Source organism: Triticum urartu, chromosome 6A (assembly GCF_056163025.1).
Source record: "Triticum urartu cultivar PI428250 chromosome 6A, HENAU_Tu73, whole genome shotgun sequence".
NCBI lineage: Eukaryota > Viridiplantae > Streptophyta > Magnoliopsida > Poales > Poaceae > Triticum > Triticum urartu.
Window position 1 is genome coordinate 604,015,157 of NC_141878.1, and position 25,386 is coordinate 604,040,542.

The 25,386-nt window shown below is 47.5% G+C and overlaps 1 protein-coding gene and 2 pseudogenes across 1 annotated transcript; 2 read left to right on the forward strand and 1 right to left on the reverse strand.

Moving 5' to 3' along the window:
* The first annotated feature begins 771 nt into the window (after window positions 1-771).
* LOC147967193 (uncharacterized) lies at window positions 772-2,501 on the forward strand. The gene is made up of 4 exons (XM_087527520.1): window positions 772-864; window positions 910-1,102; window positions 1,429-1,649; window positions 1,821-2,501. The coding sequence occupies exons 1-4, from the start codon at window positions 772-774 to the stop codon at window positions 2,499-2,501; spliced, it is 1,188 nt and encodes a 395-aa protein (XP_087383646.1).
* A 757-nt stretch (window positions 2,502-3,258) lies between these two features.
* LOC125546960 (large ribosomal RNA subunit accumulation protein YCED homolog 1, chloroplastic-like) overlaps window positions 3,259-25,386 on the reverse strand; it is a 42,031-nt pseudogene continuing 19,903 nt past the window's right edge.
* Window positions 5,596-24,096, forward strand: LOC147967194 (uncharacterized; annotated as a pseudogene).

Sequence of the window (25,386 nt, forward strand, 5' to 3'; positions counted from 1 at the left end):
AGGAAAAAAGTTATCCTCAAATTTATGTTTTTTTGAATTTTTTGTCAAACTGTGGTCAAACTACTTATTCAAGAAATATTAGTGTTACTAAATAATTATTGGTTTTAAGAATAATAGTTCAAATTCAAACGGTGAAACGTGTGACTTCATGCTCAAGTTCAACTCCTAAGGGTTAATAGAATTGACAGCTTACTATTATCAGGAAAACCACAAGTGCAAACTTGGAAACGAGGGGGAATAAAACTCGGAAGTTGAGCATACATCATCTATCATCAACAATTCAAGATCATCATCTAACAATCATCTATCAACAACATCATCATCTATCAACAAAATCATGAAAAAAACAGGGGAGGAGGACAGGGAGGAAAGGGGGCCGGCCGGACCGAACGGGGAGGAGCACGGGGCGGCGCGGACCGTCGGGGCAGGGCAGGGGCACGGGGCGGCGCGTCGACGGCGAGCTCGGGGCAGGGCAGGGGCGTGGGGCGGCGCGGACCGTCGGGGAATGTGAGATCAGGCGTTCGCCGGTCGGGTTTCCGTGAGGGGAATCAAGCTGCCGGAACAGCAGCCGGCGATCGCCATGGGTTCAGCGAAAGAAATGTTTGGTCCCTCGGCCGTCTCCATGCAGAGATTCCTTTAGCCGTGTTTGGTTTGGTTGGTGAACACGTACGTTTGAGCCAACTGTCAAAAAAAAGAAAGATCTAAACCTAATTACAGAGTTAAGCGGCAGAGGAAGCGATAGATCGAACGTTTGATTCCTCGATCCCGCCGATGGAGGAGCTGATCAGCAGTGGGCTGGCGGGAATGGACCTCTCCATCTTCCGCAGCGGCGAGGGCGAGGCAGAAGCCGAGGGGGACGCCAGTGCCACAAGAATGCAGAGGGAGGAGAAGACCAAGGATGTGAGTAAGAACCATGATGAGGATATTAACAGCACACCTCCTCCATGTTCATGTCCGCTGCCGCCACCGCCAGAGACGACGACGCAGGAGGAAGAGGAGGAGGAAGAGGAGGAGGTTTACAGGGAGGAAGATCGGATCGGCAGGTTCCGCGGGCTGTGGGAGAGCCGCTTCGCCGGCAAATTCGGCTCCTTCGACGATCAGAGTAATCACCTCTAGCACCCCTGTTTCGCTCGCATCACTACCTATTTTTCATCCATTCACCTGCAAATTCATTCGTTCATGGGAGCTTGCTCTACTGATGGCACAAATGCACCTCATCCATAGATTAATTACGATCAGTCATTTCAGGGGTTAGTCCTCCAAAGAACATGTCATTAACTGTGTCCAATGTTCTTGTTAATGTAGAAAAAGAGATCAGACACCCTATCTAACCAGCTTTATTTAGCATGGATGTGTCTTGTTTGCTGATAACAACAAGCTCTATTCGTTCCCGTGACACATAGTTTAACTTTGCTTCCTGCCATGCAGCAAGTCTTGGTCCCATGCGCTTTACATTCGGACCCATCCCGAGCTACGCGAGACCTCATTGTACCATGCAGATCTTCAGCGTTCGGGTGGCTGACCTGGAAGACGGCCTCCGGTGGCCGCTGCATGTCCACGGCCTAGTCGCCGCCAGGGACACCTCGGATCACAATCGCAACTTCCTCTTCAGCCGCACCAGGGATAACTGCCAGGTCCTCACCCAACAGGCAAGCACCGTGCATCATTTGTTGTCTGTTGTTTTATGTTAAAATATATTTCCTCTGATTCTTCATCTTCATCGAGTTGGAGCATGAATTTGATATATTCACCATAGTTCTCGTCTTCGTTACATGATAGTCTGCCAGCCATTTTGTTGACATGTGTTGCTTGCGTTGCAGGATCCATACCTACTGCTGACAGGCCCGTCGCGCGCGATCGTGATCATCGACCCGATCACGTTTGAGTTCCAGCTAAAGGTGAAGAGCAAGACAGACCCCGAAGAGGACGAGATGCTGGCCTTCGGGATCTTCAACTACCCCCAGACCTACCTTGCCACACATGTGATCTGCTCTGGTATCCTCTGTGACCGGTGCACGATCGAGCTTGCCTACGCGCCGCTGGACCCCTCGGTCGAGGCGACCATCATCGGTGTCCGGATCATCGACGCTGTGTGGCCAGAGGGTCTCCGGGGGCGCGTCGTCGCCGAGGTCACAACTGTGAGGGAAGGAGAGGTGCTGCTGCTCGACTCCCGGGACGGGAAGATGCCGATCAGCCCTTCGACCGGCGCGGTCGAGCTCTCGAGGCACGTCGTGTCGGTGGACCTCGAGGGGGGGAAGCTGGTTGTCTCCGTGGTGGCGTCCCCTCAGATCGCTGGCAAAGAAGACGGCGATGATGGTGGTTTCGCTGCCGTCGTTGTTGCGCGAGGTGAGGCCGTGTTCGCGCCGGAGAGGGCCGGCACGAGCAATGGCACCTGCGATCTTGGCTTCTGCAAGGTGGAGGTTGCTGTTGCATGGTCCCTTGTTTCGAGCTTGTGGAATGAGCGGCGCGCCCTCGCGAAACTCGCAGAGGAGAGGGCATGAATGAGTGTTCTTTGTGTTCCTGTGTAGTGATCAGCTCGGGCAAGCACTGGAACGGAGGTTCTTCTATGTCTGTTTAGCCTTGTTTGAGAGTTGATCTAGTCTGCTAGTTTATTCAGTCTACTTAATTACTATATGTTGTGACTGGTGAACTGATTCTCTGTATGACCGTCTCTTTTTTCATTTGTCTTTGTTCAACTATAAGTAAGTTTTGTGTTGACCTACTTTGGTTTGTTACCTGCTGGCTTGCAAGAAGTAAAACCTGAAAGATGCTAGTGTTCCAGCAAAAACATAACACTTGCTAACTAACATGAAGAATTCTGCCTTGTGTTACAGCAATTTAATCTAACCTTCCCAGGGAGTTAACCAGTGATAAATGTACATACAGTTAATTTGATCCCCCCAGGAGACAAAGCACATGTGTCGCGCAAATTCACCCACATATCATTTCAAGTTTTGCGGCACAACATAATATCCTAGCATTGCGTTGCAGGCTTCTACTTTTGGACCGTAAGATGAGGCAATACAAATGATAATCATGAACTTCTGAGGAAAGGCCAGAAAGATTTGCATCATCAGTGCAGCGAGCGAAGCATGAGATGCGACTCAAATGTCGGCAGTCTAGTTCCCCGCTATCGCTGCCATCAAATATTTGCATTTTCACCGGGCTGCATATCTTGCCCATGAGGTCATGAGAATCATAGAGACTATCGCATAAGTAGGTTACAAGATACCTGCATATGCACTGTTTGACTCATCATCATCTTCTCTGCATAGGCTTCAGCAGATCTTTGAGAGTTCCCGGCCGCCTGGCGTCCTTGGCTTGCAACGACTCATCGGTGCTGCAGCTGCAGCTGCTCGTGTTGAGGTTCGCGCCACAGACGATGTTAGAAGTTAATCTAGTCAATGTATGATTTAATTAATTGTTGATCATGCTCATGTGTTGATGCATGTTTGACTCCTGCCATGTGAGCCTGATGTAAAGGTACATGCACATGTCGTGCATTGTGTGAGAGGACATGCCACTGTGTGTCATGGCTGTCCATGCTTAGATCAGGAGCAGTACATTGTGAGTTGATGTGCTGCAGAGTTGGTAGGAGGAGTGGAGTGGGTCTCTGCTATGTAATAAGCTGAACCTTGCATTGGTTGCAAGCAGCACACCGAGCATTCGTTGCTGAAAAAGAAAAAAAAACAAGGGCATTTGTTGCCTGGAACCACAACTCGTGCGTGCCTCCTCTGTTTTTCCTCCTTGCTCTGCTTCTCCTTTAGTTTCAGCAAACACTTCGGGTGCGTGTGTAACCACAGAGAGAAGAGAGATCGAGGGACCTGTGACCAACAGACGAGGCACAAGCCTTTGCAGGTGCTGCTGCAGAAGGCATCCAGCGTGATCTCCAGGTGGATGATGTGCCGGAGGTTCTTCGAGATGTCGATCTCCTTCTCCCCGGCAGGGAAATGCATGCGGTCATCCCAGTCTATGTCTTCATCGTTCTCGTCCTTGCTGCCAGTTATCGAAGGGAACTTGGTCCTGTCTTCCTCGTACACGGTGCCGAGGTCCATCACATCGGGTTCCTCCACTGGGTCCTCTGTCAGTAGGAGTGAGAAGTTCGTGAATATGCCTTCGGCAGCTGGCTCGGCACACCTGAAAATGGAGCATGATAATAATGGGTTTCAGAACCAACAACAACACTGCTTAGTTGTACTACCCTCAAATCAGCCAACTCAAAATTCAGGCCATAAACAAAATTAATGCTAGTTTTATCAGGAGAAAAACTCTGTTGCGGTTCGTTCATAAAGAGTCAACTTTGTTGCAATTAACTAGAAACAGAGTATTTCCATATCGAAAATGCCAGAATAGAATACCCCCCTTTAACAGCTAATAATGGATCTAATGACCAATAACAGCCTTGATAATAATATTGTCCACAGATTACTGAAGTCAGATGTAGCTACATCAGTTGCGGTACTAGAACCAAAGGGCCGTAGTGGGCTGGGTTTGGACGTTTTTTCGCTCGAGGTCGTTGGGCCAGGGACTATTGGGTATGAGGCCCAAGTGAGTCCGGGTCCTATCGATAGCGAAACTGACGTCGCATGCATCCAAGCGCCATCTACATCGCGTTCGTCTACTCCGAGTCCTAGGGTTTTTTCGCATCGGGCGCCTCAGCTGCATTCTTCGGGTCCTGGACGCGCTAGACGGATTCCTCCCCTGGTGGCCATGGCGGGCCGCGGGGCTGGTCTGCAGCCGGGAAAGAACACCGCCGTGCATACCGGGGCAGGCCGCGTCGGGGGTGCACCGCCGCCGGGCGGTGTCAATGGCCGTGGTGCACCGCCGCCGGGTGTTGGTTCTGGCCGTGGTGCGCTGCCGCCACCGGTCTCTGGGTCCGTTCGAGGTATGCCGCCGCCGGCGGCTGCAGCTGGCCGGGGTACTGCGGTCGGCCCTGGGATGGCGAGTGTGGCTGCAGGACGTGGTGGCGGTGCCCTTCCATGGGTTCGGCCGCCGTCGCTGGGCTCGGCGGGGCTGCCTGCCGCGGGTCGAGGCTGGACGACCGGTGGTCCTCGCCCGCCGACGCCGGCTCTGACTGGGGTGACTGCAGCGGGCCGGGGTGGTGCGATCGCACCCAGGCCGCCGGCGCCGGGGAATCAGGGTGTGACACCTGGTCAGCCTCGGCCGGCGCCTCCGCCGCACTACGTCGCGAGGCTGACTCAGAATCGGTCTGGGCCGATGCAGACGCAGGCGCTGCCACCGCAAAACATGGGTGCTGGAGGTGTTTCGGGAACGCCCCGGGGTCAATGGGGAGATGATGGGTACAATGCCTATGGAGATGGCCAGCACCGAGGTTCTTTGTCGACTGGCGGTGGCCGAGGATATGCATGGCAGGGTGACGGGATGGCGGAGAGACCATTTCTCGGTCCTTCGGGTGGTTTTGTTGAGGGGGCGTCTGGCCCGGGCTATCGGCAGCGGGGAGGCTACCGCGGTCATCGTGGTGGTCGAGGTGGTCGAGGTGGCCGGTTTCGTTAACGGCAGCCTGCTCCGCCTGTGGTCGTCGGGGCGACTACCGCCACTGGGGCTGCCGAGGAGCCGGTGCTGTCTGGTCAGGCTATGGATGTGGTGTCGGCGCTCGCTAATGCTGAGATACCCGGGAGTGAGACCACGGTGTCAGCGTCAGTGGAGGCGACAGACAGGGCTGACTCGGACAGGGCGTCCAAGTGGGCACGCAAGAAGGAGAAAATGTTATGCTATCGGTGTGGAGAGAAGGGTTATTTTATTGCTGAGTGTGTGGCTGACCTATGTGACACCTGTGGCTAGCCGGCACATGATTCAGGGGTTTGTCCGATTTTGCGTGATCAGGCGCCGTCTCTTATGATGTATGGAGTGTGTTGTGCTGAGCTCACGTTCTTTGAGTCTCCTGATGCGATGGAGATCCCTGATGAGACCCAGAGTATGACCACTGGGGTTGTCAAAGTTACCATAGGAGAGGTCTCTGAGACTCAGATTGTGCAGAGGCTGAAGGAGTTAGCTCCTGGTGACTTCCAGTGGGAGCTTGTTAGTCTCGAGGAAAATATGTTTAGGGTTGAGTTCCTTTCAGTCGAGGATTTGCAGAGACTTTTGAGTTTTGGGATGTGCAAAGTGTCGGGTACTAATGGTGTCCTCGAGTTTCATGAGTGGAAGATGGTCGAACCTCAGGGTAAGCCGCTTACTCAGGTTTGGCTGCGTTTTTCTGGGGCTCCTCGAAGCCGATGCAGGATGCCAGGGTTTTGGCTAGCTTGGGCATTATGGTGGGGAAGACTGAGAGAGTGGATATGGCTTATACCAGAGCTCACGGGATTGCCCGACTGCTAGTCAGTGTTCTGGAGATTGAGTTCGTGCCCGATGTGGTCAAGTGGACATATCGAGGCCAGATTTATAACCTCGTGATTGAATTTGGATGAGAGTCTGTTCGCCGAGGCGGCTAATGGGACTGATGTTGATATGCACGAGGGAGATGACAACTCAGGAGCTAAGGAGGCACCAGTTGATGACACTGGACGAGAGTTGTCCAATGGACCGGGATCCGTTTCTCAGACATCCGGGGATGGGACGGTGCCACCCTCCTCGGTGCCTACGACTTCCCTGAGATTTGGATCTTTCGATCCGGCTTCTGCGCCTTCGAGACTTTGGAGTGAGCGGGTGGAGTCTGACGAGGTTTTTGAGCACACGTTACTGGCTTTGGATTTTGAGGATGCTGTGAGTCCCGACCCTGGGGCTTTGCCGATCTCGGTCAGGGGAGAGGAGGAGGTGGCTCCCTCTCATGTACTACTCGTTGATTCTCCTCAGATCGAGGGTCCGGCGGTGGAGGTCTTTCCCGCGGGAGGGGGTCCGAGGCTGGTGGTCTCGGTTCCCTCTTCTTCTGTCGCGATGCCGGAGCTGCAGGTGGCGGTTTCGCTTTATGAAGGGGGCTCGGAGCAGGTGGCCTCGGCGCCCTCTTATCCTCTCGCGGTGGACGAGGTTTCGGTGGTGGAGGTTTTATCTTCGGGAGGGGGTCCGGGGCAGGTGGCCTCGGTGGTGGGTTTCGTAGTAATTTCAAAAAATTTCCTACGCACACTCAAGATCATGGTGATGCATAGCAACGAGAGGGGAGAGTGTTGTCTACGTACCCACGCAGACCGACTGCGGAAGCGATGACGCAACGTAGAGGAAGTAGTCGTACGTCTTCCCGATCCGACCGATCCAAGCACCGTTACTCCGGCACCTCCGAGTTCTTAGCACACGTACAGCTCGATGACGATCCCCGGGCTCCGATCCAGCAAAGCTTCGGGGAGGAGTTCCGTCAGTACGACGGCGTGGTGACGATCTTGATGTTCTACTGACGTAAGAGTGCTTTGGGTGTACCAAACGTCACAACGTAACTGGGTGGCTATAAAGGTACACTACAGGTATCTCCAAAAGTGTTTGTTGGGTTGGCACGAATCGAGACTGGGATTTGTCACTCCGTGTGACGGAGAGGTATCTCTGGGCCCACTCGGTAGGACATCATCATAATGTGCACAATGTGATCAAGGAGTTGATCACGGGATGATGTGTTATGGAACGAGTAAAGAGACTTGCCGGTAACGAGATTGAACAAGGTATCGGGATACCGACGATCGAATCTCAGGCAAGTATCGTACCGCTAGACAAAGGGAATTGTATACGGGATTGATTAAGTCCTTGACATCGTGGTTCATCCGATGAGATCATCGTGGAACATGTGGGAGCCAACATGGGTATCCAGATCCTGCTGTTGGTTATTGACCGGAGAACGTCTCGGTCATGTCTGCATGGTTCCCGAACCCGTAGGGTCTACACACTTAAGGTTCGGTGATGCTAGGGTTATAGAGATATTAGTATGCGGTAACCCGAATGTTGTTCGGAGTCCCGGATGAGATCCCGGACGTCACGAGGAGTTCCGGAATGGTCCGGAGGTAAATAATTATATATATAGGAAGTGCTATTTCGGCCATCGGGACAAGTTTCGGGGTCACCGGTATTGTACCGGGACCACCGGAAGGGTCCCGGGGGTCCACCGGGTGGGGCCACCTCCCCCGGGGGGCCACATGGGCTGTAGGGGGTGCGCCTTGGCCTACATGGGCCAAGGGCACCAGCCCCCTAGAGGCCCATGCGCCAAAGGGACAAGAGGAGGGGAGAGTCCTAAAGGGGGAAGGCACCTCCGAGGTGCCTTGGGGAGGATGGACTCCTCCCCCCCTTGTCCGCACCCTTCCTTGGAGGAAGGGGCAAGGCTGCGCCCTCCCCCTCTCCCTTGGCCCTATATATAGTGGGGGGAAGGGAGGGAAACCATACCTAAGGCCTGGCGCCTCCCTCTCCCTCCCGTGACACATCTCCCTCCTCCCGCAGCGCTTAGCGAAGCCCTGTTGGAATCCTGCTACTTCCAGCACCACGCCGTTGTGCTGCTGGATCTCCATTAACCTCTCCTCCCCCCTTGCTGGATCAAGAAGGAGGAGACGTCGCTGCTCCGTACGTGTGTTGAACGCGGAGGTGCCGTCCGTTCGGCGCTAGGATCATCGGTGATTTGGATCACGACGAGTACGACTCCATCAACCCTGTTCTCTTGAACGCTTCCGCGCGTGATCTACAAGGGTATGTAGATCCACTCCTCCCTCGTTGCTAGATGACTCCATAGATTGATCTTGGTGACACGTAGGAAAATTTTGAATTATTGCTACATTCCCCAACGGTGGCATCATGAGCTAGGTCTATGCGTAGTTTCTATGCACGAGTAGAACACAAAGTAGTTGTGGGCGTTGATTTTGTTCAATATGCTTGCCGTTACTAGTCTTATCTTGATTCGACAGCATCATGGGATGAAGCGGCCCGGACCGACCTTACACGTACTCTTACGTGAGACTGGTTCCACCGACTGACATGCACTAGTTGCATAAGGTGGCTAGCGGGTGTCTGTCTCTCCCACTTTAGTCGGATCGGATTCGATGAAAAGGGTCCTTATGAAGGGTAAATAGCAATTGGCATATCACGTTGTGGTTTTTGCGTAGGTAAGAAACGTTCTTGCTAGAAACCCATAGCAGCCACGTAAAACATGCAAACAACAATTAGAGGACGTCTAACTTGTTTTTGCAGGGTATGCTATGTGATGTGATATGGCCAAAAGGATGTGATGAATGATATATGTGATGTATGAGATTGATCATGTTCTTGTAATAGGAATCACGACTTGCATGTCGATGAGTATGACAACCGGCAGGAGCCATAGGAGTTGTCTTAATTTATTTATGACCTGCGTGTCAACATAAACGTCATGTAATTACTTTACTTTATTGCTAACCGTTAGCTGTAGTAGTAGAAGTAATAGATGATGTGACAACTTCATGGAGACACGATGATGGAGATCATGATGATGGAGATCATGGTGTCATGCCGGTGACAAGATGATCATGGAGCCCCAAGATGGAGATCAAAGGAGCTATATGATATTGGCCATATCATGTCACTATTATTTGATTGCATGTGATGTTTATCATGTTTATACATCTTGTTTACTTAGAACGATGGTAGTAAATAAGATGATCCCTCATAATAATTTCAAGAAAGTGTTCCCCCTAACTGTGCACCGTTGCGACAGTTCGTTGTTTCGAAGCACCACATGATGATCGGGTGTTAGATTCTAATGTTCACATACAACGGGTGTAAGACAGATTTACACACGCGAAACACTTAGGTTGACTTGACGAGCCTAGCATGTGTACAGACATGGCCTCGGAACACAGAAGACCGAAAGGTCGAGCATGAGTCGTATGGTAGATACGATCAACATGAAGATGTTCACCGATGTTGACTAGTCCGTCTCACGTGATGATCGGACACGGCCTAGTTGACTCGGATCATGTAATCACTTAGATGACTAGAGGGATGTCTATCTGAGTGGGAGTTCATAAGATGAACTTAATTATCCTGAACATAGTCAAAAGGTCTTCGCAAATTATGTCGTAGCTCGCGATTCAGTTCTACTGTTTAGTTATGTTCCTAGAGAAAATTTAGTTGAAAGTTGATAGTAGCAATTATGCGGACTAGGTCCGTAAACTGAGGATTGTCCTCATTGCTTCATAGAAGGCTTATGTCCTTAATGCACCGCTCAGTGTGCTGAACCTCGAACGTTGTCTGTGGATGTTGCGAACATTTGACATACACATTTTGATAACTACGTGATAGTTTAGTTAAACGGTTTAGAGTTGAGGCACCGAAGACGTTTTGAAACGTCGCGAAACATATGAGATGTTTCGAGGGCTGAAATTGGGATTTCAGGCTTGTGCCCACATCAAGAGGTATAAGACCTCCGACGATTTTCTTAGCCTGCAAACTAAGGGAGGAAAGCTCAATTGTTGAGCTTGTGCTCAGACTGTCTGAATACAACAATCATTTGAATCAAGTGGGAGTTGATCTTCCAGATGAGATAGTGATGTTTCTCCGAAGTCATTACCACCAAGCTGCTAGAGCTTCGTGATGAACTATAACATATCAGGGATAGACATGATGATCCTTGAAATACTCGCGATGTTTGACACCGCGAAAGTAGAAATCAAGAAGGAGCATCAATTGTTGATGGTTAGTGAAACCACTAGTTTTAAGAAGGGCAAGGGCAAGAAGGGATACTTCATGAAACGGCAAATCAGCTGCTGCTCTAGTGAAGAAACCCAAGGTTGAACCCAAACCCGAGACTAAGTGCTTCTGTAATAAAGGGAACAGCCACTGGAGCAGAATTACCCTAGATACTTGGTAGATAAGAAGGCTGGCAAGGTCGATAGAAGTATATTGGATATACATTATGTTAATGTGTACTTTACTAGTACTCCTAGTAGCACCAGGGTATTAGATACCGGTTCGGTTGCTAAGTGTTAGTAACTCGAAATAAAAGCTACGGAATAAACGGAGACTAGCTAAAGGTGAGCTGACGATATGTGTTGGAAGTGTTTCCAATGTTGATATGATCAAGCATCGCACGCTCCCTCTACCATTGAGATCGGTGTTAAACCTAAATAATTGTTATTTGGTGTTTGCGTTGAGCATAGACATGATTGGAGTATGTCTATCGCAATACGGTTATTCATTTAAGGAGAATAATGGTTACTCTGTTTATTTGAATAATACCTTCAATGGTCTTGCACCTAAAATGAATGGTTCATTGAATCTCGATCGTAGTGATACACATGTTCATGCCAAAAGATATAAGATAGTAATGATAGTGCCACCTACTTGTGGCACTGCCACGTAAGTCATATCGGTATAAAACGCATGAAGAAGCTCCATGTTGATGGATCTTTGGACTCACTTGATTTTGAATCACTTGAGACATGCGAACCATGCCTATTGGTATATATGCATGAAGAAACTCCATGCAAATGGACCGTTTGGACTCACTTGATTTTGAATCACTTACATGCAAATCATACCACATGGGCAAGATGACTGAAAGCCTCGTTTTCAGTAAAATGGAACTAGAAAGCAACTTGTTGGAAGTAATACATTTTGATGTATGCAGTCCAATGAGTGCTGAGGCGTGTAGTGGATATCGTTATGTCCTTACTTCACAGATGATTTGAGTAGATGTTGAGTATATTTACTTGATGAATCACGAGTCTGAATTATTGAAAGGTTCAGGTAATTTCAGGGTGAAGTTGAAAGATTGTCGTGACAAGAGGATAAAATATCTATGATATGATCATAGAGATGAATATCTGAATTACGAGTTTGGCACAGAATTAAGACATTGTGGAAATTGTTTCACAACTAATACAGCCTGGAACACCATAGTGTGATGGTGTGTCCGAACATCATAACTGCACCCTATTGGATATGATGCATACCATGATGTCTCTTATCGAATTACCACGGTAGTTTATGGGTTAGGCATTAGAGACAACCTCATTCACTTTAAAAGGGGCACCACGTAATTCCGATGAGATGACACCGTATGAACTATGGTTTAGAGAAACCTAAGCTGTCATTTCTTAAAAGTTTGGGGCTGCGACGCTTATGTGAAAAAGTTTCAGGCTGATAAGCTCGAACCCAAAGCGGATAAATGCATCTTCATAGGACACCCAAAACAGTTGGGTATACCTCCTGTCTCAGATCCGAAAGCAATAAGGGATTGTTTCTAGAATCGGGTCCTTTCTCGAGGAAAAGTTTCTCTCAAAAGAATTGAGTGGGAGGATGGTGGAGACTTGATGAGGTTATTGAACCGTCTCTTCAACTAGTGTGTGGCAGGGCACAGGAAGTTGTTCCTGTGGCACCTACACCAATTGAAGTGGAAGCTTATGATAGTGATCATGAAACTTTAGATCAAGTCACTACCAAACCTCGTAGGTCGACAAGGATGCGTACTACTTCAAAGTGGTACGTAACCCTGTCTTGGAAGTCATGTTGCTAGACAACAAGGAACCTACGAGCTATGGAGAAGCGGTGGTGGGCCTGGATTCCGATAAATGGCTCAAGACCATAAAATCCGAGAGAGGATCCATGTATGAAAACAAAGTGTAGACTTTGGAAGAACTACTTGATGGTCGTAAGGCTGTTGAGTACAGATGGATTTTAAAAGGAAGACAGACAATGATGGTAAATGTCACCATTAAGAAAGCTCGACTTGTCGTTAAGATGTTTCCCGACAAGTTCAAGGAGTTGACTACGATGAGACTTTCTCACTCGTAGCGATGCTAAGAGTCTGTTGGAATTATATTAGCGATTACTGCATTATTTATGAAATCTTGCAGATAGGATGTCGAAACATTGTTTCCTCGACGATTTTCTTGAGGAAAGGTTGTATGTGATACAACCGGAAGGTTTTGTCAATCCTGAAAGATGCTAATAAGTATGCAAAGCTCCAGTAATCCTTCTAAATACTGGAGTAAGCATCTCGGAGTTGGAATGTACGCTTTGATGAGATGATCAAAGATTTTGGGTTTGTACAAAGTTTATGAGAAACTTGTATTTCCAAAGAAGTGAGTGGGAGCACTATAGAATTTCTGATGAGTATATGTTGTTGACATATTATGGATCAGAAATGACGTAGGATTTCTGGAAAGCATATAGGGTTATTTGAAAGTGTTTTTCAATGGAAGGCCTGGATTAAGCTACTTGAACATTGAGCATCAAGATCTATGAGGATAGATCAAAACGCTTAATGGTACTTTCAAATGAGCACATACCTTGACATGATCTTGAAGGTGTTCAAGATGGATCAGTCAAAGAAGGAGTTCTTGCCTGAGTGGTAAGGTATGAAGTTAATACTTAAAGCTCGACCACGGCAGAATAGAGAGAAAGGACGAAGGTCGTCCCCTATGCTTAAGACGTAGGCTCTACAGTATGCTATGCTATGTACCGCACCTGAAGTGTGCCTTTCCATGAGTCAGTCAAGGGGTACAAGAGTGATCCAAGAATGGATCACAGGACAGCGGTCAAAGTTATCCTTAGTAACTAGTGGACTAAGGAATTTTCTCGATTATGGAGGTGGTAAAAGAGTTCGTCGTAAAGGGTTACGTCGATGCAAGCTTAACACCTATCCGGATAGCTCTGAGTAGAGATACCGGATACGTATAATGGAGCAACAATTTAGAATAGCTCCAAGTAGAACAGTTATTTGGAATAGCTCCAAATAGAACGTGGTAGCTACATCTAGGAGATGACATAGAGATTTTTAAAGCACACACGGATCTGAAAGGTTCAGACCCGTTGACTAAAACCTCTCTCACAAGCAACATGATCAAACCCAGAACTCATTGAGTGTTAATCACATAGTGATGTGAACTAGATTATTGACTCTAGTAAACTCTTTGGATGTTGGTCACATGGCGATGTGACCCGTGAGTGTTAATCACATGGCGATGTGAACTAGATTATTGACTCTAGTGCAAGTGGGAGACTGTTGGAAATATGCCCTAGAGGCAATAATAAATAAGTTATTATTATATTTCCTTGTTCATGATAATCGTTTATTATCCATGCTATAATTGTATTGATAGGAAACTCAGATACATGTGTGGATACATAGACAACACCATGTCCCTAGTAAGCCTCTAGTTGACTAGCTCGTTGATCAATAGATGGTTACGGTTTCCTGACCATGGACATTGGATGTCGTTGATAACGGGATCACATCATTAGGAGAATGATGTGATGGACAAGACCCAATCCTGAGCATAGCACAAGATCGTATAGTTCGTATGCTAAAGCTTTTTCTATTGTCAAGTATCATTTCCTTAGACCATGAGATTGTGCAACTCCCAGATACCGTAAGAGTGCTTTGGGTGTACCAAACGTCACAACGTAACTGGGTGGCTATAAAGGTACACTACAGGTATCTCCAAAAGTGTTTGTTGGGTTGGCACGAATCGAGACTGGGATTTGTCACTTCGTGTGACGGAGAGGTATCTCTGGGCCCACTCGGTAGGACATCATCATAATGTGCACAATGTGATCAAGGAGTTGATCACGGGATGATGTGTTACGGAACGAGTAAAGAGACTTGCCGATAACGAGATTGAACAAGGTATCGGGATACCGACGATCGAATCTCGGGCAAGTATCGTACCGCTAGACAAAGGGAATTGTATACGGGATTGATTAAGTCCTTGACATCGTGGTTCATCCGATGAGATCATCGTGGAACATGTGGGAGCCAACATGGGTATCCAGATCCCGCTGTTGGTTATTGACCGGAGAACGTCTCGGTCATGTCTGCATGGTTCCCGAACCCGTAGGGTCTACACACTTAAGGTTCGGTGACGCTAGGGTTATAGAGATATTAGTATGCGGTAACCCAAATGTTGTTCGGAGTCCCGGATGAGATCCCGGACGTCACGGGGAGTTCCGGAATGGTCCGGAGGTAAAGAATTATATATATAGGAAGTGCTATTTCGGCCATCGGGACAAGTTTCGGGGTCACCGGTATTGTACCGGGACCACCGGAAGGGTCCCGGGGGTCCACCGGGTGGGGCCACCTACCCCGGGGGGCCACATGGGCTGTAGGGGGTGCGCCTTGGCCTACATGGGCCAAGGGCACCAGCCCCCTAGAGGCCCATGCGCCAAAGGGACAAGAGGAGGGGAGAGTCCTAAAGGGGGAAGGCACCTCCGAGGTGCCTTGGGGAGGATGGACTCATCCCCCCTTGTCCGCACCCTTCCTTGAAGGAAGGGGCAAGGCTGTGCCCTCCCCCTCTCCCTTGGCCCTATATATAGTGGGGGGAAGGGAGGGCAACCATACCTAAGGCCTGGCGCCTCCCTCTCCCTGCCGTGACACATCTCCCTCCTCCCGCAGCGCTTAGCGAAGCCCTGTTGGAATCCCGCTACTTCCACCACCATGCCGTTGTGCTGCTGGATCTCCATTAACCTCTCCTCCCCCCTTGCTGGATCAAGAAGGAGGAGACGTCGCTGCTTCGTACGTGTGTTGAACGCGGAGGTGCCGTCCGTTCGGCGCTAGGATCATCGGTGATTTGGATCGCGACGAGTACGACTCCATCAACCCCGTTCTCTTGAACGCTTCCGCGCGCGATCTACAAGGGTATGTAGATCCACTCCTCCCTCATTGCTATATGACTCCATAGATTGATCTTGGTGACACGTAGGAAAATTTTGAATTATTGCTACGTTCCCCAACACCGCACACGGCTAAGGAACGATCTCAATCATCAACTTGTGTGTCTAGAGGTGCCCCCCTGCCCCCGTATATAAAGGAGCCAAGGGGGAGGGGGCGGCCGGCCAGGAGGAGGGCGCAGGAGGAGGCCTACTCCTACCGGGAGTAGGACTCCCCCCCCCCCAATCCTATTTGGAATAGGATTCCCCGAAGGGAAAGAGAGAGAGAGGGGGGCCGGCCACCTCTCCTTGTCCTAATAGGACTAGGGGAGGGGGGAGGCGCGCAGCCCACCTTGGGCTGCCCCTTTCACCTTTCCACTAAAGCCCACTAAGGCCCATATGGCTCCCGGGGGGTTCCGGTAACCTCCCGGTACTCCGGTAAAATCCCGATTTCACCCGAAACACTTCCGATATCCAAACATAGGCTTCCAATATATCAATCTTTATGTCTCGACCATTTCGAGACTCCTCGTCATGTCCGTGATCACATCCGGGACTCCGAACTAACTTCGGTACATCAAAATGCATAAACTCATAATAACTATCATCGTAACGTTAAGCGTGCGGACCCTACGGTTCGAGAATAATGCAGACATGACTGAGACATATCTCCGGTCAATAACCAATAGCGGGACCTGGATGCCCATATTGGCTCCTACATATTCTACGAAGATCTTTATCGGTCAGACCGCATAACAACATACGTTGTTCCCTTTGTCATCGGTATGTTACTTGTCCGAGATTCAATCGTCGGTATCCAATACCTAGTTTAATCTCATTACCGGCAAGTCTCTTTAATCGTTCCGTAATACATCATCTCGCAACTAACTCATTGGTTGCAATGCTTGCAAGGCTTATGTGATGTGCATTACCGAGAGGGCCCAGAGATACCTCTCCGACAATCGGAGTGACAAATCCTAATCTCGAAATACGCCAACCCAACATCTACCTTTGGAGACACCTGTAGAGCTCCTTTATAATCACCCATTTACGTTGTGACGTTTGGTAGCACACAAAGTGTTCCTCCGGCAAACGGGAGTTGCATAATCTCATAGTTATAGGAACATGTATAAGTCATGAAGAAAGCAATAGCAACATACTAAACGATCGGGTGCTAAGCTAATGGAATGGGTCATGTCAATCAGATCATTCACCTAATGATGTGATCCCATTAATCAAATAACAACTCTTTGTTCATGGTTAGGAAACATAACCATCTTTGATTAACGAGCTAGTCAAGTAGAGGCATACTAGTGACATTAAGTTTGTCTATGTATTCACACATGTATTATGTTTCCGGTTAATACAATTCTAGCATGAATAATAAACATTTATCATGATATAAGGAAATAAATAATAACTTTATTATTGCCTCTAGGGCATATTTCCTTCAGTCTCCCACTTGCACTAGAGTCAATAATCTAGATTACACAGTAATGATTCTAACACCCATGGAGCCTTGGTGCTGATCATGTTTTGCTCGTGGAAGAGGCTTATTCAACGGGTCTGCAACATTCAGATCCGTATGTATCTTGCAAATCTCTATGTCTCCCACCTGGACTAGATCCCGGATGGAATTGAAGCGTCTCTTGATGTGCTTGGTTCTCTTGTGAAATCTGGATTCCTTTGCCAAGGCAATTGCACCAGTATTGTCACAAAAGATTTTCATTGGACCCGATGCACTAGGTATGACACCTAGATCGGATATGAACTCCTTCATCCAGACTCCTTCATTTGCTGCTTCCGAAGCAGCTATGTACTCCGCTTCACATGTAGATCCCGCTACAACGCTTTGTTTATAACTGCACCAACTGACAGCTCCACCGTTTAATATAAACACGTATCCGGTTTGCGATTTAGAATCGTCCGGATCAGTGTCAAAGCTTGCATCAACGTAACCTTTTACGATGAGCTCTTTGTCACCTCCATAAATGAGAAACATATCCTTAGTCCTTTTCAGGTATTTCAGGATGTTCTTGACCGCTGTCCAGTGATCCACTCCTGGATCACTTTGGTACCTCCCTGCTAGACTTATAGCAAGGCACACATCAGGTCTGGTACACAACATTGCATACATGATAGAGCCTATGGCTGAAGCATAGGGAACAATTTTCATTTTCTCTCTATCTTCTGCAGTGGTCGGGCATTGAGTCTTACTCAACTTCACACCTTGTAACACAGGCAAGAACCCTTTCTTTGCTTGATCCATTTTGAACTTCTTCAAAACTTTGTCAAGGTATGTGCTTTGTGAAAGTCCAATTAAGCGTCTTGATCTATCTCTATAGATCTTAATGCCTAATATGTAAGCAGCTTCACCGAGGTCTTTCATTGAAAAACTCTTATTCAAGTATCCCTTTATGCTATCCAGAAATTCTATATCATTTCCAATTAGTAATATGTCATCCACGTATAATATTAGAAATTCTACAGAGCTCCCACTCACTTTTTTGTAAATACAGGCTTCTCCAAAAGTCTGTATAAAACCAAATGCTTTGATCACACTATCAAAGCGCTTATTCCAACTCCGAGAGGCTTGCACCAGTCCATAAATGGATCGCTGGAGCTTGCACACTTTGTTAGCTCCCTTTGGATCGACAAAACCTTCCGGTTGCATCATATACAACTCTTCTTCCAGAAATCCATTCAGGAATGCAGTTTTGACATCCATCTGCCAAATTTCATAATCATAAAATGCGGCAATTGCTAACATGATTCGGACAGACTTAAGCATCACTACGGGTGAGAAGGTCTCATCGTAGTCAACCCCTTGAACTTGTAGAAAACCTTTTGCAACAAGTCGAGCTTTGTAGACAGTAACATTACCGTCAGCGTCAGTCTTCTTCTTGAAGATCCATTTATTCTCAATTGCTTGCTGATCATTGGGCAAGTCAACCAAAGTCCATACTTTGTTCTCTTACATGGATCCCATCTCAGATTTCATGGCTTCAAGCCATTTTGCGGAATCTGGGCTCACCATCACTTCTTCATAGTTCGTAGGTTCATCATGATCTAGTAGCATGACTTCCAGAACAGGATTACCGTACCACTCTGGCGCGGATCTCACTCTGGTTGATCTACGAAGTTCAGTAGTATCTTGATCTGAAGTTTCATGATCATCATCATTAGCTTCCTCACTAACTGGTGTAGGTGTCACTGAAACAGTTTTCTGTGATGTACTACTTTCCAATAAGGGAGCAGGTACAGTTACCTCGTCAAGTTCTACTTTCCTCCCACTCACTTCTTTCGAGAGAAACTCCTTCTCTAGAAAGGATCCATTCTTAGCAACGAATGTCTTGCCTTCGGATCTGTGATAGAAGGTGTACCCAGTAGTCTCCTTTGGGTATCCTATGAAGACACATTTCTCCGATTTGGGTTCGAGCTTATCAGGTTGAAGTTTTTTCACATAAGCATCGCAGCCCCAAACTTTAAGATACGACAACTTTGGTTTCTTGCCAAACCATAGTTCAAAAGGCGTCGTCTTAACAGATTTTGATGGTGCCCTATTTAACGTGAATGCGGCCGTCTCTAAAGCATAACCCCAAAACGAAAGCGGTAAATCAGTAAGAGACATCATAGATCGCACCATATCTAGTAAAGTACGATTACGACGTTCGGAGACACCATTACGCCGTGGTGTTCCGGGTGGCGTGAGTTGCGAAACTATTCCGCATTGTTTCATATGTACACCAAACTCGTAACTCAAACATTCTCCTCCACGATCAGATCGTAGAAACTTTATTTTCTTGTTACGATGATTTTCAACTTCACTCTGAAATTCTTTGAACTTTTCAAATGTTTCAGACTTGGGTTTCATTAAGTAGATATACCCATATCTGCTTAAATCATCTGTGAAGGTGAGAAAATAATGATATCCGCCACGAGCCTCAATATTCATCGGACCACATACATCTATATGTATGATTTCCAACAAATCTGTTGCTCTCTCCATAGTACCGGAGAACGGTGTTTTAGTCATCTTGCCCATGAGGCATGGTTTGCAAGTACCAAGTGATTCATAATCAAGTGGTTCAAAAAGTCCATCAGTATGGAGTTTCTTCATGCGCTTTATACCGATATGACCTAAATGGCAGTGCCACAAATAAGTTGCACTATCATTATCAACTCTGCATCTTTTGGCTTCTACATTATGAATATGTGTATCACTACTATCGAGATTCAACAAGAATAGACCACTCTTCAAGGGTGCATGACCATAAAAGATATTACTCATATAAATAGAACAACCATTATTCTCTGATTTAAATGAATAACCGTCTCGCATTAAACAAGATCCAGATATAATGTTCATGCTCAACGCTGGCACCAAATAACAATTATTTAGGTCTAATATTAATCCCGAAGGTAGATGTAGAGGTAGCGTGCCGATCGCGATCACATTGACTTTGGAACCGTTTCCCACGCGCATCGTCACCTCGTCCTTAGCTAATCTTCGCTTAATTTGTAGTCCCTGTTTCGAGTTGCAAATATTGGCAACAGAACCAGTATCAAATACCCAGGTGCTACTGCGAGCATTAGTAAGGTACACATCAATAACATGTATATCACATATACCTTTGTTCACCTTTCCATCCTTCTTATCCGCCAAATACTTGGGGCAGTTCCGCTTCCAGTGACCAGTCTGCTTGCAGTAGATGCACTCAGTTTCAGGCTTAGGTCCAGACTTGGGTTTCTTCTCTTGAGCAGCAACTTGTTTGCTATTCTTTTTGAAGTTTCCCTTCTTCTTCCCTTTGCCCTTTTTCTTGAAACTAGTGGTCTTGTTGACCATCAACACTTGATGCTCCTTCTTGATTTCTACCTCCGCAGCTTTTAGCATTGCGAAGAGCTCGGGAATAGTCTTATTCATCCCTTGCATATTATAGTTCATCACGAAGCTCTTGTAGCTTGGTGGCAGTGATTGGAGAATTCTGTCAATGACGCAATCATCTGGAAGATTAACTCCCAATTGAATCAAGTGATTATTATACCCAGACATTTTGAGTATATGCTCACTGACAGAACTGTTCTCCTCCATCTTGCAGCTATAGAATTTATTGGAGACTTCATATCTCTCAATCCGGGAATTTTCTTGAAATATTAACTTCAACTCCTGGAACATCTCATATGCTCCATGACGTTCAAAACGTCATTGAAGTCCCGATTCTAAGCCGTAAAGCATGGCACACTGAACTATCGAGTAGTCATCAGCTTTGCTCTGCTAGACGTTCATAACATCTGGTGTTGCTCCAGCAGCAGGCCTGGCACCCAGCGGTGCTTCCAGGACGTAATTCTTCTGTGCAGCAATGAGGATAATCCTCAAGTTACGGACCCAATCCGTGTAATTGCTACCATCATCTTTCAACTTTGCTTTCTCAAGGAACGCATTAAAATTCAATGGAACAACAGCACGAGCCATCTATCTACAATCAACATAAACAAGCAAGATACTATCAGGTACTAAGTTTCATGATAAATTTAAGTTCTATTAATCATATTACTTAAGAACTCCCACTTAGATAGACATCCCTCTAATCCTCTAAGTGATCACGTGATCCAAATCAACTAAACCATGTCCGATCATCACGTGAGATGGAGTAGTTTCATTGGTGAACATCATTATGTCGATCATATCTACTATATGATTCACGCTCGACCTTTCGGTCTCCGTGTTCCGAGGCCATATCTGTACATATGCTAGGCTCGTCAAGTATAACCTGAGTATTCCGCGTGTGCAACTGTTTTGCACCCGTTGTATTTGAACGTAGAGCCTATCACACCCGATCATCACGTGGTGTCTCAGCACGAAGAACTTTCGCAACGGTGCATACTCAGGGAGAACACTTCTTGATAATTTAGTGAGAGATCATCTTATAATGCTACCGTCAATCAAAGCAAGATAAGATGCATAAAAGATAAACATCACATGCAATCAATATAAGTGATATGATATGGCCATCATCATCTTGTGCCTGTGATCTCCATCTCCGAAGCACCGTCATGATCACCATCGTCACCGGCGCGACACCTTGATCTCCATCGTAGCATCGTTGTCGTCTCGCCAATCTTATGCTTACACGACTATCGCTGCCGCTTAGTGATAAAGTAAAGCATTACATCGCGATTGCATTGCATACAATAAAGCGACAACCATATGGCTCCTGCCAGTTGCCGATAACTCGATTACAAAACATGATCATCTCATACAATAAAATTCAGCATCATGTCTTGACCATATCACATCACAACATGCCCTGCAAAAACAAGTTAGACGTCCTCTACTTTGTTGTTGCAAGTTTTACGTGGCTGCTACGGGCTTAAGCAAGAACCAATCTCACCTACGCATCAAAACCACAACGATAGTTTGTCAAATAGACTCCGTTTTAACCTTCGCAAGGACCGGGCGTAGCCATACTTGGTTCAACTAAAGTTGGAGAGACTGTCGCCCGCAAGCCACCTATGTGCAAAGCACGTCGGGAGAACCGGTCTCACGTAAGCGTACGCGTAATGTCGGTCCGGGTCGTCTCGTCCAACAATACCGCCGAACCAAAGTATGACATGCTGGTAGGCAGTATGACTTATATCGCCCACAACTCACTTGTGTTCTACTCGTGCATATAACATCAACATATAAAACCTAGGCTCTGATACCACTGTTGGGTTTCGTAGTAATTTCAAAAAAATTCCTACGCACACTCAAGATCATGGTGATGCATAGCAACGAGAGGGGAGAGTGTTGTTTACGTACCCACGCAGACCGACTGCGGAAGCGATGACGCAAGATAGAGGAAGTAGTCGTACGTCTTCCCGATCCGACCGATCCAAGCACCGTTACTTCGGCACCTCCGAGTTCTTAGCACACGTACAGCTCGATGACGATCTCCGGGCTCTGATCCAGCAAAGCTTCGGGGAGGAGTTCCGTTAGCACGACGGCGTGGTGATGATCTTGATGTTCTACCGACGCAGGGCTTCGCCTAAGCACTACAACGATATGATCGAGGTGGAATATGGTGGCAGGGGGCACCGCACACGGCTAAGGAACGATCTCAATCATCAACTTGTGTGTCTAGAGGTGCCCCCCTGCCCCCGTATATAAAGGAGCCAAGGGGGAGGGGGCAGCCGGCCAGGAGGAGGGCGCAGGAGGAGTCCTACTCCTACCGGGAGTAGGACTCCCCCCCCCAATCCTACTTGGAATAGGATTCCCCGAAGGGAAAGAGAGAGAGAGAGAGGGGGGCCGGCCACCTCTCCTTGTCCTAATAGGACTAGGGGAGGGGGGAGGCGCGCAGCCCACCTTGGGCTGCCCCTTTCACCTTTCCACTAAAGCCCACTAAGGCCCATATGGCTCCCGGGGGGTTCCGGTAACCTCCCGGTACTCCGGTAAAATCCCGATTTCACCCAGAACACTTTCGATATCCAAACATAGGCTTCCAATATATCAATCTTTATGTCTCGACCATTTCGAGACTCCTCGTCATGTCCGTGATCACATCCGGGACTCTGAACTAACTTCGGTACATCAAAATGCATAAACTCATAATAACTGTCATCGTAACGTTAAGCGTGCGGACCCTACGGTTCGAGAATAATGCAGACATGACTGAGACATATCTCCGGTCAATAACCAATAGCGGGACCTGGATGCCCATATTGGCTCGTACATATTCTACGAAGATCTTTATCGGTCAGACCGCATAACAACATACGTTGTTCCCTTTGTCATCGGTATGTTACTTGTCCGAGATTCGATCGTCGGTATCCAATACCTAGTTTAATCTCGTTACCGGCAAGTCTCTTTACTCGTTCCGTAATACATCATCTCGCAACTAACTCATTGGTTGCAATGCTTGCAAGGCTTATGTGATGTGCATTACCGAGAGGGCCCAGAGATACCTCTCCGACAATCGGAGTGACAAATCCTAATCTCGAAATACGCCAACCCAACATGTACCTTTGGAGACACCTGTAGAGCTCCTTTATAATCACCCATTTACGTTGTGACGTTTGGTAGCACACAAAGTGTTCCTCCGGCAAACGGGAGTTGCGTAATCTCATAGTTATAGGAACATGTATAAGTCATGAAGAAAGCAATAGCAACATACTAAACGATCAGGTGCTAAGCTAATGGAATGGGTCATGTCAATCAGATCATTCACCTAATGATGTGATCCCGTTAATCAAATAACAACTCTTTGTTCATGGTTAGGAAACATAACCATCTTTGATTAATGAGCTAGTCAAGTAGAGGCATACTAGTGACATTAAGTTTGTCTATGTATTCACACATGTATTATGTTTCCGGTATTCTAGCATGAATAATAAACATTTATCATGATATAAGGAAATAAATAATAACTTTATTATTGCCTCTAGGGCATATTTCCTTCAGTCGGCACCCTCTTCCCTTCTCGCGAGGCCGGAGCTGCAGGCGGCGGTTCCACATTCTGTAGAGGGCTCGGGGTAGGTGGCCTCGGTGCCCTCTTCTCCTGGGGCGCCTAGGGTGGCCGGCCCTCCTGTGGCGCTGGTGATCCCTTCTTGCCGGCGGGCCATGGTGCCGTCTCTCTGCCATGGGGCGCGATCGACGTCGGCGGTGCCGTTGAGCGCCCCACCGCTTTTCGGTGGTCCAGCTGGTTCGTCGATGGAGGCTGACCGGTTGCGTGTTCGGGGTGAGGCAGGAGGCCCCACCCCAAGCAGGGTCTCTCGGGAGGAGGCGATTGCATTCAGTGGGATTCCAGATCCGGTGTCTGAGGGGCGACGGTTGAGCTGCCGTCTCCAGGACAATCCGGAGGTTGACGACATACAACGGCGGTGCGCCATGAGGGCGGCCAAGCTTCATGACGTTGAGGTCACTACTGGTATGTCGGTTAATACCTCAAATTCCATCTTGCATTTTTCTAATGATGAGATTATTAATAATGCAAACCAATTAGGAATTTCACTAGGTAGTAATGATAGTGAAATTTCAAATTCCACTAATGATATCCTCGATTTAGAGGCAGAGCAGGCTTTAGAGATGATTCGTAACTTAGCAGCGGTTAAACCCATGAATGATTCCGATATTGATGCTTTGGGGGTCATGGTGCTCGATAATTTTTGTGCGGATCTTGCTCCTCCCCTACCTGAGCCTGAGGAGGAGGATGAGAGTTTTGAGAATGTTGTAGTCAGGCCTTCTGAGCCTGGTTGTGAGGACCGGCTGGAGAGTAAGAACATTCCTAAATGCAAATGGAAGCGGAAGATCTACCCAACTTCCGCAGTGCGTAGGAGTGATAGGATCCGCACGGCTAAAAAATTCCATGACAAGATATGAAAGGAATCTTTTGGAATAGAAGAGGTCTGAAAGACTTGGCTAAAAGAAGGTTTCTTGCAGAGGCGTCTATCGAGCATAGGTTGGACTTTATCGCATTGTCGGAAACTGGTAGAGATAATTTTTCGCCACAATTTCTCAATACTTTATCAGGCGGTATTGATTTTGACTGGCATTGTCTGCCACCGCGAGGAAGATCGGGTGGGATCTTACTCGGAGTTAGATGCGATTCGCTCGAAGTCCGAAGTGTGGTCATGGGAGATTTTGTTGTTAAGTTTAGGGTGCAGTCAAAGGCTGATGGGTTTAATTGGGCTCTGGTGGCGGTATATGGTGCCGCACAGCCCGAACTCAAACCTGATTTCTTGGCTGATATGGTTAGGATTTGCGGTTTTTAGCAGCTTCCAATCCTGGTGGGGGTGATTTTAACATCATTAGAAGGCGTGATGAGAAGAACAATGATAACTTTGACGGCAGATGGTCCTTCA

Excerpts from the sequence above, each read along its gene's own strand:
- LOC147967193 (XM_087527520.1), top strand. The coding sequence starts at position 772 with ATGGAGGAGCTGATCAGCAGTGGGCTGGCGGGAATGGACCTCTCCATC. Across the intron at positions 865-909 it reads AAGCCGAGGGGGACGCCAGT|AACCATGATGAGGATATTAA; the intron begins GCCACAAGAATG and ends GATGTGAGTAAG. Across the intron at positions 1,103-1,428 it reads CGGCTCCTTCGACGATCAGA|CAAGTCTTGGTCCCATGCGC; the intron begins GTAATCACCTCT and ends CCTGCCATGCAG.